This window comes from Callorhinus ursinus, unplaced genomic scaffold (assembly GCF_003265705.2).
Source record: "Callorhinus ursinus isolate GAN/ISIS: 27379988/994484 unplaced genomic scaffold, GSC_fseal_2.0 scaffold12, whole genome shotgun sequence".
NCBI lineage: Eukaryota > Metazoa > Chordata > Mammalia > Carnivora > Otariidae > Callorhinus > Callorhinus ursinus.
The window spans coordinates 59,084,277-59,104,335 of NW_027397074.1; the positions used below are offsets into that span (position 1 = coordinate 59,084,277).

The 20,059-nt window shown below is 39.1% G+C and overlaps 1 protein-coding gene across 1 annotated transcript in view; it reads left to right on the forward strand.

Annotated features, from left to right (window-relative positions):
• Window positions 1–6,282: 6,282 nt before the first annotated feature.
• Window positions 6,283–20,059, forward strand: part of CFTR (CF transmembrane conductance regulator) — a 166,168-nt gene continuing 152,391 nt past the window's right edge. The window contains exon 1 of the mRNA XM_073899110.1: window positions 6,283–6,440. Within this exon, the coding sequence (XP_073755211.1) occupies window positions 6,388–6,440 (53 nt within the window). The 5' untranslated portion in view covers window positions 6,283–6,387. The remainder of the gene's footprint in view (window positions 6,441–20,059) is intronic.

The following is a 20,059-nucleotide window of genomic DNA, read 5'->3' on the forward strand; positions in this document are numbered from 1 at the left end:
CCTGATGTTGCTAGAGAAAATTTAATCTGGTCTTATAAATTCTCTTGTTTCTAAAAAAGCTTCCGCAGGAAAATGAAAAGAGAACCAGCATAAATAATGAAACATGTCATGAATGACAGTTTTAGAAAAGCCCAGAATTATTAGCTTTTATATTCATGACAAAATTGTATCATTCAAAATATTGTTCATAATTGTTCCAGTTTATTAACAGCACCAATAAGTTCTCATTTTGTGCAGATTGAGGATCTTTAAGATTTCCTTTATGAGGAAGTGCCTTTAATTTACAGAAGACCCACCAGGGTGCCAGATTCCACCTGGACACAGTAGTTAAGAATATAACACTGGTGATGAGCTGAAAATTTGAGGAACTGAAAAACAGAGCTTCAAATGTCATTTCAGTGCAAAAGGAGTGAGGACTTCCACCATATAAAAACCTAACTCTGCCTCTAAATCAAAATTATCTTATAGTTGGGAGGGTACCTGAATTTCCCTGTATTCATCTAGTCTAAATACAAGCAAATAACTTCAGAGGGAATGAGAGAATCTAATGTTCCTGAGAATTCCGATAGCCTTAGGGAGTTCAGTTTTCTGCAGCATTTTCTTTTGCAATGCTATACTGATTTCTGATTTATCACCAGTGATATGTAACAATAATTTCTAAAATTCATTGAGTGCTTATTCAGTTTGAAACCCTTTATGTCTGTTACATGCATCATATTTAAGTAATTTCATCCAATGATTCTCAACCAGGGGCAATTTTGCCCTCCCCGCCCTCCAGGGGTTTAGGCAATCTCTGGAGACGGTTTCTCTTGTCACAACTTGGGTGGTGGGGGGAGGCTGGTTTCACAGGCAGTCAGTGGGTAGAAGCTAGATGCTGCTAAACATTCTATAATGCACAGGACGGTTCCCTAATCAGTGAATTACCTAGCCCCAAATGTCAATAGCGCTGAGGTAGAAAGAACGTGACTTAATCCATTCAACAACCGGGTAAGCTGGGTATTTTTATTATTTTTTGTTATTAAAATATATTTGACATGTAACATTGTGTAAATGTAAGGAGTACAGAATGTTAATGTGACACACTCGTATTGTAAGATCAGTGCCACTGCAGCGATAATTAATACTTCTATCACCTTACCTAATTATTCTTTCTAGTAGTTGGAATAATTAAATTCTAGTCTCGTAGCAAGTTTGATGATTACAGTACAATATTGTTGTCTCGATTCACTGTGCTGTGCATGAGGTAGGTATTATTAACCTCATTTTCAGGGAAGAGAACTGACAGCGGAAATGTGACCACATAGCCAAAAAAGTAGTGGTGCCAGGACTGAAAATTTAGCTCTTTATTTTCTCAAAGACCAAGCTCTTTCGATTATGCTGTGCTACCATCTTCAGAGAATTTTGACGGTCACTGGTAGAGTCTGAGCTTTGAAGAGTGGAGATCCTGCCTTATTCTGTATACTTGCCTGAGCAATGAGCTCTTGCCTGTGAAAAGATTAATGTTAATCATTCATCTCTTGAGCATCTTCAGATTTCCCCTTGAGGATGACATTTCAACTCTTAGGTCAGTAAGCCCAAGAGAAAATTGTTATTTGATTGCATATACTGTGTTACTAAACAAAAGATGAGTAAAAGGAAAACAGAAGACACATTTCCTGTCTCCAAGGAGGTTGTGGGGCAAAAAGGGTTATGTGTGTATATAAATAAAAGTATGTGTTATGTGTGTTTATAAACAGAATTGTCAGATCAAACATCATGTTGAAAGCCGTAAAAGTAAATGATCATCTGGCCTCCTCATGTACCAGGACACCTCTATCCGGGTCTGAAACGTCTTTGTAAGACTGTGATGTGTATTTACATGCTTGGTCATCATTGCAGCATGCTGTGAAGAGCTTTGGCTACCCTTGCCCTTCCAGCTTAGGTAAGTTTATAAGCAGAACCAGCCTAGGCCCGCGAAGCTAACAAGGCCTTGCCTTTCCCTTTTTTTGAAGAGCTTTTCTTCCTGATGGGGGCGACTTTTTCCTTCTTCCTTTTACTTGGGCAGTTTTCAGTGCACTCACGGCCACTACCTATTTATCACTATTAAATCCCGTTCTCAGGAAAGAATCTAAGGAACACTCAAATGAGATTGAACATAATGGTTAAGTATAGTGAAATTTCACTCTGGTGATGTCTAATGGTGGGGCTTCAGCCATCATCTGGCAGAGTGAGTAACGTATGACAGGAAGGTTATCTCATAATGTTTCATTTATTGAGATCATTTGTAGGAAGCAAATGACAGATTGCTGAACACATAGTAGGTACTAATAAATGTTGGCTTCCTTTTCTTCTCTTCATCTTTTTAAAATTAATTAAAAAATATTTTATTTATTTATTAGAGAAAGAGTACAAGAGGGGGGGGAGGGGGGGGGAGGGAGAAGGGCAAAGAGAGAGGGAGAAGCAGACTCCCCACTGAACCAGGAGCCTGACTGGGGGAGGGGGGTCCCCGGAATCATGACCTGAGCCGAAGGCAGATGCTTAACCAACTGAGCCACCTAGGTGGCCCTTATTAATTATTTAAAAGTAATTTCCACACCCAACATGGGGCTCAAACTCACTACCCTGAGATCAAGAGTCACATGATCCTATTGAGCCAGCCAGGCACCCCTCTTTTTGTTTCTTCTTAACATACCTTTAAAATGATGCCGCACAATTTGTACACCAATGTTCATAGTAGTGTCATGATAGCTAAAACCCAAGTGTCCACCAATGGATGAATCGATAAACAAAATGTGATATATACATACAATGTAATATTGTTTAGCCTTAACAAGAAAGAAATTCCGCAATATGCTACAACATGGATAAATCTCAAGGACATTATGCTAAGTGAAATAAGCTAGTCACAAAAAGACAAATACTGTATGATTCTACTTATAGGGGGTACTTAAAGAAGTCAAAATCATAAAGATAAGAAAGTATAATGTGGTTGCCAGGGGCTGGGGGGAGGGGAGAGTGGGGTATAGTGGGGTATAGTGTTTCAGCTTTACAAGATAAAAAGAGTTGTAGGGATGGATGGTAGTGATGGTTGCACAAAAATGTGAGTGGATTACCACTGAACTATACATTTAAAAAATGGTTTTAGATTGTAAATTTGATGTTATATATACACATTTTCCCACAAAACAAAAAATGCCTACAAATGGCTACCTAATCTTTTTTTTTTCTAAGATTTTTTATTTTTAACTAATCTCTATACCCAGCATGGGCCTTAAATTAGAACCCCCAAGATCAAGAGTTGCATGCCTCACCAACTGAGCCAGCCAGGCAGGTGCCCCGGTCACCTAATCTTCTAAATTGAATGTCATTTCTGCTTAAAACAATAGGAAATCTGTAGGGGAAGTATGTGTAGTGGTTACACGCTTGGGCTCCGGCAACACAATGTTTAGGTTCAAATCTGTTTTCTCTGTAATTATATACTGTGCAACTTGCTTGGGAAAATTGCTAACCTTTTTGTACCTTAGCTTCTTCACCTGTAATATATGGTTAATGAAGAAGATACCTGTCCCATGAAAGTGTTATAAGTATTGAAAAAGACAAACCATGCCATGTATTTGGCACCGCACTTGGCACATATATATATACAGTAAGGGCTCAACAAATACAAGCTATTATAATAAAACTTTATGAGTTGATATTTAAGCAGCTTGGAGAGAAGAGCTGCACATTTTCTTACTACCTCTTTCCATTCTCATCCTGGCCATTGATTTCTTTCCTATTCCTGACATCTTGAAGCCACATTTAGGATTTCAGTCGTGACCTTCAGCCACATTTGGACACTTTCCTGGAGCATAAGTCTACATTCCCTCATTAGGTATGTACCTAGAAGCAAATTTAGAGTATCATGTTTCAGTTCATTTGTTCATATCTGTTAACAGTGTTAATGTTCTGAATAATAGTGAAATCTTACTTATGTCCAGAACAAATTTGGGTTGTAATCTTTTATGATAAAAATCTGGGGTCTTCCTATATGTATGTGTGTATGCATGCTTAAAATGGAATATCATAATTGAATGTCTTTTATTAAAAATATAAAACTCCAGTAGCTACTTGGTTTGTAGATTTTTGCTTTCTTATCTCAATCCTGAACAGGTCTAACAGTTATAATTTCATGAAACCAATATGAGGAGAGAAAAACTGGGTTGGTGTATAAGTTATGGTATATAATAATACGGGAGGGATGATTTGATTAGAAGCAGTGTCACACACCGGTAGGAGTCATGGTTTAGAATTAGACCAAGTTTGAATCTTAGCTCTACCATTACAGATAGTTACCTAACTTCTCTTATCAGTTTCCTTAACCAAAAATTGGGGAAAATAACACCTGTTTACATGGTTGTTATAAGGTTTGCCTGAGATGATGCCTGGCAAATAGTAAGAACTCAAGAAATAGTCACTATTTCATTTATTCTTTCCAGAGGAAGGAGATGGATTGACAAATACTTGGGGTCTTTTCAAACCATAGCACTTGGTCAGCTTCTGGGTTCTGTGGAACTTAATTGTTAATCCCTTTATTATCACTTGCTCTTTGGTAACAAAGAGGAACTGATTGCTAATTCATTTCAAAATGTGTGTACTATATTGGATGGGTCACACTAGCAGTTATAAAGCAAACAATAGAGTGGGGGTGGGGAAGTGGATGGAGTGAGTTCAATCACATACCTGGGAAAAGTCAATAATGAAGACCAAGAGAGCCTTAATGTGTATGTCATACTGGAGAGAGGAAAACATGGGCACAGGATTTGAAGCAGGGATCATGAGTTAGAAATGCTGAAGTTCTTTCTTGGTATCTAACTCCATACATTTTGGTTTATATCTTTGCTCCTATTTTCTCTACTGTTAAAATTTAGCATAATGGAAGTTAAATGTTTATACAACCCACATTAAGATGGAAAAAAAGGTAACATTAAATTCAAAGTGGAGCTATAAAAACCTGCTGAGTGCGTTCATTAATTTAAATGCGTATTCCTTTCTATTATTGTGAAATGCACGTTTTATTTGTACTGTATTTGGGTGACCACAAATCAACAATAAGGTAATTTACAAGTAAACACCCTTTCCTTAGTTGTAGAGGCAGTAATCAGAACAAAATGTTTACTTTCATTTGCATTTTTCAATTTTAATTCAACGTGCCCTTGCTTTTACACAATAGGATTCAGGAATTAAAGTCTTGGCTCTTTAAAAGCCATCAGGCAGGCGCACAAGCACCAAAACCTAGGGGAAGTTAAGGCGCCCACACCTGGGAAAGCTTAGATGCCCTCAGAGAGTCGAAGATAGAAGATGGCGTTTCTCTGAGTCAGGTCGGGGTTAACACGCTACCTTGCCTTCAAAGACTGGATTGCTTTCGGTGTATTAGTCAAGATGTTTTGCTGACCGAGACTAGGAAATCTATAGGAGGGCGGGTTAGTTTACACACTGTCGACTTGTCATCTTAGTCGCTAACACAAAAGCCTTCCTTCAGAACGCAAGCCGGGCAGAAAACTTAAGACGGTGAACAAATCCTGAGCGCGTACAGGACAAAGCAATTACCACCTTACACGATTTCCCCCCACGACTGCGTCTCGCAAGTGTCTGAGCTGCACTCAGCTCACCTAAGCCTGAAACTAACAAAGCTTGGTTCTTCCCTCCCGACACTCAAAGGAAGCGCTAAGGTGAACAAAGCAGACGCTGCCGCCGAACTTTCCGGGTCTCTAAGGCTGCATTTTGATACAGGATAGACAGATTTTCGTTCCCCCTTCAAAATGCACCTTGCAAACGGAACGCGAACCCGGCTAGGCTCTCGGAAGAAGGGTGAGCAAGAAGGCTCAGAAGTTGGCGGCCTCGTGCCCTGCGTCCGCGGAACCCGGCGCGGAGGAGGGTCCAGGAGGCTGCCCCCGGGCTGGTTCTGCTCCTGCTGAGCATCGGACGCAGGACCGGGAGAGCGGTCGCCACTGTCTCCGACCTGCGGGCTGGGTGGGGGCTGGACGGTAGGATCGCGCGCGTGGAAGGAACGCGCGCGAGGGAGGAAAGCTGGGAGTCAGAATGGGGAGAGGGAGACGCGGGGCAGCCAGAGAGCTAAGGAGGCGAGAAGAACGAGCGGTCAGGGTGCACAGAGGGTGGAGAAAGCCGCTAGGGCAAGTTGGGGGCTGGACCAGGCAGCGCCCAGCTTTTGACCTGGGCAGTGGAGGCGGGGGAAGGAGCTAAAGGAAAGGGGAGGTGGGGGGGGTGGGGGGGGGGGTTGGAAGCAAATGACATCACAGCAGGTCAGAGAAAAAGGGGCGAGCAGCCTGCGCTAGAGGAGTAGGGCGTTTGGCATTTGGAGCTCGAGCCCAGCCTGCCCCGGCAGGGACCCCGACGCCCGCAGAGACCATGCAGAGGTCGCCTCTGGAAAAGGCCAGCGTCCTCTCCAAACTTTTTTTCAGGTGAGGGGGTGTCCTGCCGAGTTTTGGAAGGACACGTGCCCACGAAAGAAGAGGGCGTGTGTATGGGCTGGGTTTTGGGGAAAGAGGAATATATATATATATATTTTTTAAGATGCGCTATCATTCATTGTTATGGAAGAGAATGTGGATTTTGTGAACAAAATAGAAAACGTGAAGAAGAGATTAAAGAATAAACTGAAGCCAGTTGTTTGGATAGAGAGCTTTAGCTTAATTTTGAAGTCTGAACTACTTGCAACTGAAAGTTGCACTCTGCAGACCGAAATGTGCTACTGTGCAAGTGTTTTCTTCCATTTTTCTAAGAAATTAGTGAATGAAAAACTTGATAATAAATACTTCAGTTTGGCCCCTTGTTTCTCCCCACTTCATGCCTTGGAAACTTAGATGTCTTTTGGCATACTATTCCAAGTGCCATGTTTGCATGTCGTAGGTGCTCAGAAAACACTTGTTGACTGAATATATTGAACTTTGTTAAGGAGAGAGGAGTGAAGTGGGTAATATGAGTTTAAATGAGGTTTTTATTATTATGATACTGAGTAAATCAAGTATATGCCACCATTCCATTATTCTTTTAAGGATGAAAGCAAATCCTTTGAAATATCTATCTTAAAAAAGCCAATTCTACAAGTTAAACTTTTTTTTTTTTCAAGGGAGGGGGTAGGGGCAGAGGGAGATGGAGAGGGAATAATCCCAAGCAGGGCAACCCCAGGCTCCATCCCAGACCCTGAGATCATGTTGACCTGAGCCGAAATCAAGAGTCCAGTGCTCAACCCATTGAGCCACCCAGGCGCCCCTACAAGTTATACATTTTTTACAAGGGGGTGGGGGAATCAGAATTATCGTGGAAATGTGAAGCTATAGGACTGGATACTGAAGTTATACACAACTGACATGTAATAAATTATACTCTTATCCTACTTTGCATGTGATGAGTCATAAAAGCTTGCAAACTTCATCTAAGTATGTTTTTAAAAATGGATTCTAAGTTCCGAGTTTTAGGCCAAGTGTAATTAGATGTAGCATTTTAAATTTGAAGTGTTTTTTAGATACTGTATCTACTTTGTTCCTGTTATATTATGTGAATGAATGAATAGGTACAACTCTGTCATGGAATATTACTTGACTCATAATTATCCAATGAATCAGCACACTTAGGTATCAGAAAAGCCAAATATAAATATACCCATATGTGTGTGGGGGGAAGGGACTTTCATATCTTTCTATATTTTATTCTCTGCATGTGCAGTAAGTGTGGAACTCAGGTGCTAAGGAATGACCATTGACCATTGGAGGAAAGTTCCTCCCTGTGGATAAGAGAAGGGCTTTACTCTTTGGAATTACCTTCTGTATTTGTGTTTCAGCACCTTTTGTTACCCCATCTATAAAAATTGGATTATCTGTTCATTTACAGATGTAAATGTTCTTTTACATCTGTTCATTTCCTACCACTTACAAAATCAGAATGCTAATTGGCATAAATTGTAGACTTTTTAGTAGAGCACATTGAGGAACATAAGTGCCAATCAGTCTAAAAATGCAGTTTTCAGAAAAATGAATATTGTAGGCTTATTTCTAAGTACTAAGGAACTTTTAATTAGCACATTGTTGATTTAAATTAGATGACTGTTGATCTATCAAAATATTTTTTTAACAGATCACCTGATAAATTTTAGTAGAGTAAAAAAAATGCTTTGCGGTTGATTTGTTTAAAAAAATGTAATAGTTACTAAGTTTGTTAGGAGTATACTCATTCCCGTTCTCCAAACTATTTCATAATAAATTGCTCTAAGAAGAGGTGTATTTTTAAAAGTTAGGTTTCTACTATTTATGGGAACTGACAATCACCTAAAATAGCAGTGATTATAAACTTTCTTTTTGTTTTTAATTCTCAAAGGGTAAGAAATTTTTTTTCTGCATTGGGTCAGAAATTTATTTTCTGCATTGACCGCTACTGCTTTGTGGTCAAGGGTGTTAGGCTTTGGATTCAGACTGTTTTGATTCAGGTTGTTTAGATTCAGCTGTGTGACCTAAGGCAAGTCCCTTAACATCTCTGTGTTTGTGTGACTTGATCTTTAAAACTTGAGACTGGGGTGCCTGTGTGGCTCAGTCAGTCAAGCATCTGTCTTCAGCTCAGGTCATGATCCCAGGGTCATGGGATCAAGCCCCGCATGGGGCTCCCTGCTCAGCAGGAAGCCTGCTTCTCCCTCTGCCTGCCACTCTTGTTTGTGTTCTCTCTCAGTCAAATAAATAAAATCTTAAAAATAAATTAAAAAAACTCGAGACTAATAGGACCTATGTCATAGGGGTTAATTTGTTGAGAAAATGCATGTAAAGTGGTTAGCCCAGTAAATGTTAGCTAGTGTTATTATCATATTTTAACATTCATTACAATACCAAATTCTTTATTTATATAAGATCCTCAATTCATCTTTGTTGAATATAATTTTGTGACTATCAGTCTGTAAGAATGGGCCTAGGTGAGAATTTAATTTAGGTAAAATCTCATCTAGCATGGCCTTACTAGATAAACAGGAAAAAAGTCATATGCTTATATCATATGCTGTTAAATACTTTAGAATTTAACTTTCTGAATATGATCCCTTCAGTTTCAGAGTCATCAAAGAGTAAAGCTATTATGGTCTGGGTTATAGATTATATTAAATCTCTCATTGTTTTGTTTAGGTTTTATTGGAAAAGCTAATAAAGTTTGGGATAATTTTAAGTACTTTCTTAATTTTGCATGGGCTTCACATCAAGTACAGAATTTGAAAGACATCTGAAGTCTTGAATACCTTGAATTTTAGTCATGGCATCCACACCAGGAGTCTAGATCAATGCTTGAAGAATTGTCAGAGCCCCATAGAATCCAAATGCCACAGATTCTTACAAACCTGGATGGGGTTCCTGATAAACTCCACAGAGAAGCCTCGAATAAGATCAAAGAGAAATACAGTAATATTAGGATCTAAGGCCAAGAATTGCATAAGTCTCAGCTTAATAATAAGATCATTTAAGATACTTTTATAAGTACTAAATCACTTAAGATACTTTTTTTAAAAAAAGATTTTATTTATTTATTTGTCAGAGAGAGAGAGAGCACAAGCAGGGGGAGTGGCAGGCAGAGGGAGAAGCAGGCTCCCCGCTGAACAAGGAGCCTGAAGTGGGGCTCCATCCCAGGACCCTGGGATCATGACATAAGCCAATGGCAGTCCCTTAAGTGACTGAGCCACCCAGGCATCCCTAAGATACTTTTGTAACTACTAAACACAAAATAATGAGAGGTTTTTTTTTTTTTTAACAAACTAGAATTTATGTATTAGAATGTGTGTGGTGCATCAAAATAGCTATCAATGAAAACCAAACTCTCATTCTAAACATTCTGCCTTTGATCAAAATATTTTTGGATTCTTTTTATGAAATTACCTTTAAAAATAGTATGTAAGTTTCCTCTCATGGGTATATTAGTATCTTCATTACTTTTTAGCTGTTATTTTTACTCATAACTTGCATTAGATTATTAGTCCTATTACCCAGACTGGTCACTTGCACTTGCTCCTAAATGACTTTTGGATTGTATCTTGAAATCAAATCCACCCTGAAAGTGTAAAGATTCTTCATCATAATTTGCTTTGTTAACAGCCAAATGCCACTTAAGTTTAGGTATTATCATTCAAAAAAATGTATTGCAAGCTTTAGACGTTTCCTAATGAAGAGAAACATAAGTGCTTTTTTTTTTCTTTTAGAATATAAGTGCTTTGAGCAACAGAAGCATAATTACAATAGGTTTATAATGAAAGAACCATAAAGATCACAGTTTTGAAGAGGACCATACTTGTTTGATTATATAAATTATGGCACATTGTAAAAAAATCTGTTACAGTGGTTTTATATTTACATTTCACTACTTGTTTGTAAGGCATGAGGAAATCTAAAATTATGGCAGAGTCATAAATATTTTTGCAGTTTGTTGGCGGGCATTCATAGAACCACTGCAGAGAAAGACCAGTTGGCCACTCAAACAAGGATCTAGTCCTATCCTGATCAATACACATGCATTATCTCAGGTTTGTCTCTCAGCCAAAGCTGAACCTCTCCCAATCAAAAGAAATAGATGCATGAAACAAAAAGCCAACATGAGATGCACAATTATCTTGAAATGTCCAGGTGCCAAGGGGGCCTGAACCGTGAGTCCATCTAGTCAGTAAGTGCGCAAATGTCATCCAGTGAGGACAACCCAGGGTTTCCTTATACTCACTCGGCTTTGTCTCCTGGAGGAATTGAAGGAGACCACTTTTGGAACAGACACCCCTTTCTCTTGGACAGTGTTGCCTGAACGCTGACAAATGTTGACTCCCTACACCAGTCCCTGACTATCCCTTTCTATCCATCCACCTTTTGCTGATCATGTTTATTTTATTTTTTTAAAGATTGTATTTATTGATTTGGCAGAGAGAGAGAAAGCAAAAGCAGGAGAACAGTAGAGGGAGAGGGAGAAGCAGGGCACCCACTGAGCAGGGAGCCCAATGCGGGGCTCAATCCCAGGACCCTGGGATCGTGACCTGAGCTGAAGGCAGACACTTAACCATCTGAGCCACCCAGGCGCCCCACTGATCATGTTTTATGATACAGTTCAGATTTTCCAACCTGGGATGTGTCGATCTTGATTGGTTTAACTTTCAGAATTCTAAAATTATCTCTTTTGCATGATATGACTGAAATTGAAATTATATATACATATATAAAATATATGTTTATATACATATATAAGATATATGTATATATAATTAAATTCCTTTTAGTTAATTTTCTAGTTTAAAAAATTCCTCCTTGGTTTTTTTTTTTTAAGATTTATTTATTATTTATTTTGAGAGAGTGAGAATGAGAGAGAGAGAGAGTACATGAGAGGGGGGAGGGTCAGAAGGAGAAGCAGACTCCCCGCCGAGCAGGGAGCCGGATGTGGGACTCGATCCCGGGACTCCAGGATCATGACCTGAGCTGAAGGCAGTTGCTTAACCAACTGAGCCACCCAGGCGCCCTCCTCCTTGGTTTTGAAGTGTATTTCAATAGTTCAAATTATTACTTACTTGACAGTACAGGAGTATTCTTAGATACTTAAAAACGCATAGCAGATGGTTTAGCTTTAACGTTCAATTCTTTGTTGAACAGAGAAGTGGAATCTGTTTTTCTTAACTCCTTCATCAATATTTTATGTATCATGTGACAATCAGAATATCCCTCGGAGCCAACTGATACACTAGGGAAATCATGGTTTTCCAGTTTTCTGTTTATGTTTTGTGGGAGGAAGTAGGACTTAGTATGATAACATTCAATGCATAAATGTTCAAACTTGTTTAAAAGGCCCTTAAATGAGCACCACTATAAGATGTATTATTATTGTTAGTGTTGTTTCACAGGAACCTGTAATTTCAGTGTGATACAGCTACAATATAAATATAGGATTGCAAAACCATCAGGGAAGGGTGTTAATTAACCATTTAGCATGCAGCTATATGTTGTTTGTCAAAATTTTTAAAAAACACCTCTGACTCAGCAGCAATTTGGGCAATTTTGATTCCACGGATTCCTGACACATCGGTGTAGAGCACGTCCCTGGAACCAAATCCCGAAGCTGCAATGAGGTCAAGAGGGGAAAACAGATTCTGATGGAGGTCTGGCTGTGGACCCTGATTGAGGGTGTACTGTATCCAGTACGTTAAGTACCTTATCATCGAGCAAAACATTACCATTTCAGGTGCTTCTCACCAGCTCCAGAAGAATTTACCTGGTAGTTGTTTGAGAGGAAAATTAGCATTACAAAGTGGCTTTACTATTGAGCTCTGTGTCAGCCAGGAGCTTAGGCTTCTTTTAGCAAGAAACCTGTAAAAATTCAATTAAATTGCTTGGTGTAGAGAATGAATATATTTCTTATAGAGCTCTGAAAGATCTGGCTTTCATGGCTGTTTCCAAGTGGCAAGGCTTGTCAAGTTTGCTATTCTCTTTGCAGCTCCATTAGCTTATTACTGTCTTTTAACGTCAATGACGATTTCAAATTGTAAAGCCCTGGATGTCAGGGCCTTCTATGACTCGTTAAATATAGTATTCAGACCACAGCAACACCCCTGGATGGTTTAATAAATATTTCTTTGTGATGATAATGATTCCATGGTGATCAACCTGAGAGGCTTCTAGATATTGTAGATTGATGACATTCAACAGTTTTGTAATGCACCATCGTTCTGATAAAAAGGGATCAACACAAGCAGGGCCATGGACAGATTTTTATTGCTCGGAACAATTATTCTGTCAAATTTTTCTTGTGTCCCTTATGGCCAGGTCTTAGCCTTTCTGGGGAAGCCTGCTTACTATTTCCTCACTTATGGGATAAGGAAATGATTTAAAGGTTTCTGCTAAGTCCTTATTGTTAGGATTCTCAGCCCTGAAACTGGGCTTTAGTCTGATATAATCAGAGAAGTCTCCCAGAGGTTGCTTCAAGGAGCTGAATCAGAGCAGTACTTCCTTTGTAGGTAATGATTCAGGGCAGCTTAGAGGGTGCACTAATTCATTCATTTCACCACCTTCTGTATTCTACGCAGGGCATTAATAAGGTTGAGATGGACAAGAAAGAAATTGGTGTTGCCTTTGCGGAATGAATTCTCTGAAACCCAGAGTCACAAGGCTTTGTAAAAACATTCCCTGGGGCATCCAATCCAGTCTAAGGCTGGTCAAGGAAGGCTTACTGGAGAAGTGACTCCTGAGTTGACACCTAAAGGAGATGGTTCAGAGAGGGTGGGGATGGGTTAGGAAAAATGTAAACATGGAAGCAGCCGACTTTGTATAGGACTGGCTGCAAGAGGGACCATGACACCTTCAAAGAATTCAGAGACATTCCCTGTGACTGGAGCATATGATGTGTGACAGATTTGTGGGAGATGGGTCTGAGACTCTAGCCAGGGCCTGATTGTAAGGGGGTTGGTGAGCTTTGTTTGGGCTTTATCATATTGGAAGTAAAAAGCCCTGGATGTCAAGCAGAGGAGAGACAACAACCAGTTTAAAGCTGTTGCAGTTTTGCCAAGGAAATGGAGAGCTGTAGGGATAGAAAGATGGTTTTGAAAGGGATTTGGTGGGGGGATGTGCCTGGCTGGCTCAGTTGGTAGAGCGTATGACTCTTGATTTTAGGGTCGTGAGTTCTAGCCGCATGTTTGGTGTAGAGATTACATAAAAATAAAAAATCTTAAAAAAAAAGAGAAAGACATTTGGGAGTGGGAGTGGTCTTGGCAATTGATTAGATGTGGAAGGTAAAGGAGAGAGAAGCATCAAGGGTAATGTCTGGATGTGCTGACTTGGATAATGGGGGGATGATGGTGAAGTGTGCTGGGTGAGGAGATTGGGAGAAGGCTTGGGGGTGAGGGTGGAGGCCTAGTGGACCCTCTGCTTCTCTTTAAGGTTAAAAAAGGAAATGATGCATATGGCTCAAGGCCAGGCAGTACTATACTTGAAAATATAGTAAAGTGATTTCCAGCTTGAGGTAAGAGAAATTAAGACATCTGAGGTGACAGTCAGGATTATAAATACTGCCCTCCCACTGTCCAGTGAAGTCCAGGGCGGTGTCCAGGGGAGGATTTAAAGTGGCTCCTTGTTTGGCTTTTTTGTGCTATGGAGTCACCTTGAGAGTGCCAGGAATCAGCAGCTGCATTCTAGGACTGGCACAAGGTAAGATCGACTTAGAAATTCTACCCTCCCCCCCTCCAAACCCACTGACTCAGGTGGGGTCTGAAGTGCCCCCAACTCACTGGAACTTTACTTCTTTCACAGTGGTTTTTACGTATCCGATTTCTATGATCATAGACATGCCGGGAGGTATGAAAATCGGCCGGGGCTGCAGGTCCTGTCTGCAGTGACTGAGTAAATAAGAGCATGCCTACTAGCATGAAATATTTTGTGTGTGCATTAATGAAAGAGTCTCATTACTCTGGAAAAGATTAGGTATCATTGTTTCGTGTTCAAACTTTGAGCCCGTTAAAACACACAGTGCTCTCTTTCTTAGCACTGCCTACTGAGCTTCCACCCGATGTCACCCCACACCCCCTCCCAAATGCCTAATGATTTTCTTAACTTGAACTTCTTAATTTGAAAGACAGACCCACAGATTTCATCTGGTACCAGTCAGGTCAATCTGTGAGAATGAAGCCGAAAAGGCAGAATCCCAGAGGTTGGGCAGCTGTGTTTAGAGGAAGTTCAAGGCCAGAGTTTGGAGCCCAGTGTTGGTTGTGGGAGCAACAAGAGAATGAATCTCCTGCTAGTGGGGGTTACCAGTCCTACTTCTAGAGGCAGCATCCTGGAGAAACTTTATAGGAAGCTCTCTTTGCACATTTTGTTTATTTTAAACATCCCTGTGAGCTCTGGAAAACAGAGCTAACAAAGCTTTACTTTCTCAACCCAGGTTCATTGCTATACTCTATTATTTATTTATTTATTTAAAGTAGGCTCTACGCCTAATGAGGAGCCCAATGCAGGGCCCAATGCGGGGCTTGAACTCACAGCCCTGAGATGGAGACCTGGGCCAAAATCAAGAGTCGGACACTTAACCGATGGAACCACCCAGGTGCCCCAAGTTCATTGCTATACTTTAGATCAGAGTTTAGCAAACTTTTCCTATAAAGAGCCAGATAGTAAATATTTTCAATGCTGTGGGTCATGTGGTTTCTGCCATTGTAGGAAAGCAGCCAGAGACAATATGCAAACAAATGGGCGTGGCTGTGTTCCAATAAAGCTTCATTTACGGGCACTGAAATTTGAATTTCATATAGTTTTCACATACAGTTTTCAACAAACATTAGGTATTGACAGAAATCAGTCACAAAATATTCTTTTTTAAAAAGTGTATTGCAAGAAGCGTCAAAATATACAGCTTTAAAATTACTTAAAGATCTAGAAGAAATTTTCAAGGCTCATAGGTAATTCACATCATTGTTATTCAGTAATTGAGTAATTTTAAAAGGAAGTCAAACACAAATTTTAAAAGGAAGTGAAGCAAAATGGACTTTTCCGAAGAGGAAAATAGTAGCTAAACAGCTATTAGTTAATTTCTCAGAATAGTTTTGTCTCATAGGAACCTACTGACCATTTCTTCTTGACTTCCTGTTTGCATATGCATCTTTTGATGTGTCCTTCAAGGCAGAGGCTCTTATCCATTTTTTTGGTACCAAGCATCTGTCTGACTCCTTGGCCTAATAGGCCCTTAACATATACTTGTTCAATTAAATAAAACTTGACTAATTCAGTTTATGGACATACTTCTAAAATTTAATTTTTGATGGAAATGTAAACATTTACTTGTACATGTGTACCATAAACTTTGGTATTCGGAAGATAAAATGTCTAATTTTGAATAAAAATATTAGTTGTTTTTACCAAATCCATGTGTTCTGAAGTATAACATAAAATAGGAAAATTGGTTTCCTTTGCTTTCTTGTGTAATGTATGGGACTTTATAGGAAATTCCAGCTTAGTACACTATCATTTTTCTTCAGAAGATCAATGATAACCAACTTTGCCATAGATAGACTTTTCCCCTGAAATAGTTTTCTCTTCAAATCTCATGTTAGTCTTCAGGGTGCCTGATAGTTTAGTTTTAAATCAGGTTATTAAAATGATTATTTCCAAAATTTCTTCCTAAATGTATATACCACAATTTAGTCTTTAAAAAAAGAGGATCTTTAATTCATTTTAGTCTTGGATCTCTGAATACATTTTTTCAATAAAATAATAAGTAGGCTGATGAAATATTTATTACCAAAAGCACTGCTACCTTTCAACTCAAAGATAGGGTTGACTTCTAAAAGCTCACATTGCCTCTTTTCTACCCCTTTCACCAGATATCTAACAGGGTTACTCTCTTTTATCCAGAAAAGTCAGTGTATAGCTTGTATATATGCATTGGGAATGAAAGTGCACAATGCCAGTAAATCTCCCATGGGTTAATTTAATTATGGAGTCAACTGGGACCAACATCATTAAAACAGACCTTAGTTATTTACATAAGTCAGTTAATTCAGAGCATAAAATTTAAAAAGAGAGAGAGATAGAGAGAGAGAGAAGCAAACCAAGAATCAGACTCTTCATTATAGAGGACAAACTGATGGTTACCCAACGGGAGGTGGGTGGAGGGATGGGTTAAAAAGGTGATGGAGATTAAGGAGGGCACTTGTGATGAGCACTGGGTGTTGTATGTAAGTGATGAATCACTGTATTGTACACCTGAAATGAATATTACACAGTATTTTAACTAACTGGAATTTAAATCAAAACTTTAAAAAGTATATATATACCTATAATGAAATCCAAAATTGTATTCACATATTAAAGAGTTTATAAACTGATAAAATTAAAGATCCGAGGTAGCCATCCCAATAACATCAGAACTGAGTTTTATGTAATGGAATTTTATTAGAAAGACAATCACTTCAAAATGAACTCATTAATGTAAAAGTACTAACTTTAAAATGCATATGTGATTTTTAGTCATTCGTGAACACATACATGCATTTATTTAACATAAATATTGAGTGGTATGTTTCAGGAACATAGTACTTTGAAAACTTAGAACATATAGCAAAACTTACACATTCTAATTATTTTACTAGAATTTTTATGTTAATATTTTTAATGATGTAATTTTTTTCCCTTTGGAGCACACAGGCCATCATACATCCATAGATCTTTCCCTTGCCCCATTTAATGAAGGAAGCTTAAGTTCTTTATTGATTTATAAAATTGACTGAATAAAGATCATCTCACATAGTAAAATTAACTTGAAGTCAACAATATAATTCCTTGACAACAAAAATTGATGTTTTTTTAAAATTAAAAAAATATTTCCTATGAAATATAAACCATAAGGTGATTACATTTAGATATGTATATTGGAATTTTTTTAAAAGAGATTTTATTTATTTAAGAGAGAGAGCAAGAGAGCACAGCAGGGGGAGCAGCAGAAGGAGAGGTAGAAGCAGGCTCCCTGCAGGGAGCCCGATGCAGGGCTTGGGGCTTTGGGATCAGGACCTGAGCCACCCAGGCGCCTCTATATATCAGATTTAATCCTTGAACACAGTCTTTGGATCCCTTGAGATATTAATTTGGTAATTTGGCAGCCTTTTTGAACTCATGTAAAGCTTTGGTGATTCAATTGGGGTTTCTATGAAGATTTTATTAGGGCGCGTGCGCGCGCGAGCTTGTGTGGGGCAGGGAGGAGGAGCAGAGGGGGAAGGGAGAGGGAAAAGGAGAGAATCCTGAGCAGACTCTACACGGAACGCATAGCGCAATGTGGAGCTCAGTCTCAGAACCCTGAGATCATGACTTGAGCTAAACCACGAGTCAGAGGATGCTTAACCCACTGAGCCACCTGGGAGCCCCTGATTCAATTGTTTTTGAAGCTGTTAAGGGTAGCAACCCAGCTTGTGTCTTTCCTAAGTCATACTCTGTCACTCTAGCCACTAATTACCGCAGAATAGAGTCAAATTCTGGGATTAGTAGATATGTTGAAAAAACAATGAGCCACCAAATCTGCTGCTTCTGGAAATTTGATCAAAGTTTAGTTATTCTGTTGAAAGAGAAATCTAGAAATAAGATAAAGAAATTCTTTAGGTAAATACATGTGCTCTGAAAATTAGGAGCCTCTTTATAATTAACAATATTTGTATAGCTTTAGGGAAGTGCTTCTCAAACTGGTCTGCCAAATACCTGCTTTAAAAAATATTGATATATTATTAAATGAATTGTTAATTAAATTAATGATCAAGTAAACTTAAGATACATATAGATATATAGAGATATATCTATATATATCTATCTCTATATATATCACACCAAATATGCAGATTCCTAGATCCCACTCCATCCTTACTAAGTCAAAATCTTTTGGAGAGGGCAACCACATTTTTCTCAACGTCCCAGGGAATTCTTTTTGTCTACTAAAATCTGGGAACCCTTAGGTCAGTCTTAAGAAAATGTGTTTAAATGGCCCAACTACTGCTTCTCAACCTTAGTAAAAGATTGGAAAACTACAGATTTGAGGACAAATGACAGGATTCCACCACATAATCATGAAATGGGGGATATGGAGGTGATTCCATCTTTTCCCAGCTCCGTGAACCTTCTCTCTCCCAACAGTCCTCTTTCCCAACCTTAGTGTCCAGGGAAGAGGATTTTGAATTTACTGACATTTTTTCAGTAAATTAACAATAGAAACCTAGATACAGTTTAATGTGCCACATAATTCAAAATTTCCTCTCACGTAGTTCTTGAAATCTGTACTTTGGTCTCCCACTATCTCCTAACATTTACTAAGCACTTTCCATGTACCAGGGATTGTCTATATTACCTTGGTGAATTCTTCAATTCCAGACAGATTCTACATCTAAGAAATATGTGGTTTAGAAAGATTATGAAGAGTTTATACAAGGACAAGCTAATTACTCTGAAGTCAAGATGTGTATTTATATTGATCTAAATCCAGACCTCTGCTCTTAACCAGTACATACACTTTCCAAAAGCCTAGAATGGAGTTGGTGAATTTTATAATTTCACTTCATTCTTACATAGATTTTCTTAATTTTCTTGTCTCTGAAATTTATTATCTTTGATACAAGCATTATAAATAATATCATTTAGGGGCACCTGGGTGGCTCAGTCGGTTAAGCATCGTGGGCTCAGATCATGATCCCAGGGTCCTGGGATCCAGCCCCGCATCAGGCTCCCTGCTCCGCGGGAAGCCTGCTTCTCCCTCTGCCACTCCCCCTGCTTGTGTTTCCTCTCTTGCCCTCTCTCTCTGTCAAATAAACGAAATCTTTAAAAATAAATGATATCATTTAAATAGGCTTTAGACTCTATTCTTCTTGGAAGTGCCAGAAACATGCCTTCCCACTTTGGTCCATGTGACAAGCTGCTTGGAGTTAGGGGGTGGGGGATGAAGAAGAAAGGATGGGGACAGGGGGGAAAGAGCATTGTCTTATCTTAGGTTATTGGGGTCTTTAAGAGTCTAAATGTCCCGTTTGGAGAATGAAAGATGTGGTCAGCCAAAAAGCATACCAGTAGCCAACCATTGTCACATGGGAACAGCTCAGTTGTATAAAACCAGACTGCACTTCTTCTTCTGATTTGTTCCATCCAGGTACTAGCCCCCAGCCTTCATTGTTTTTGTTTTCCAAATCCACCTTCCTGTCATTTTCCACTTCATCAAACCTACTGCTCCAGGCTTCCTGCCGTGTATTTGCATCCACTCTTCCCATTACCAACTTCAGCCCTGAGTTGTGTCCCAGGTTCAGTCACTTCAATGTTCCCCTCCCTACCACCTACCCTCATTGGGGTCCTGCTGGGATCATCCATTCCTAGATGTTCTTCATCATTTTTGTCTTCTGTTTACTCTTATTCTGTTTCTTGGGACTGAAGGAAGAGGCAGAGTCACCTGTCAGACTGTTCTTCAACTTGATGTTTGACACTTTGTATATGTAAGTCTCAGATTTTCCTAGTTGCACTGGTTTTCACAATTTTTTAAAAACAATAGTTTCATCAGTGAATCCCAGTTTCCAAATGAAATCTTCCAT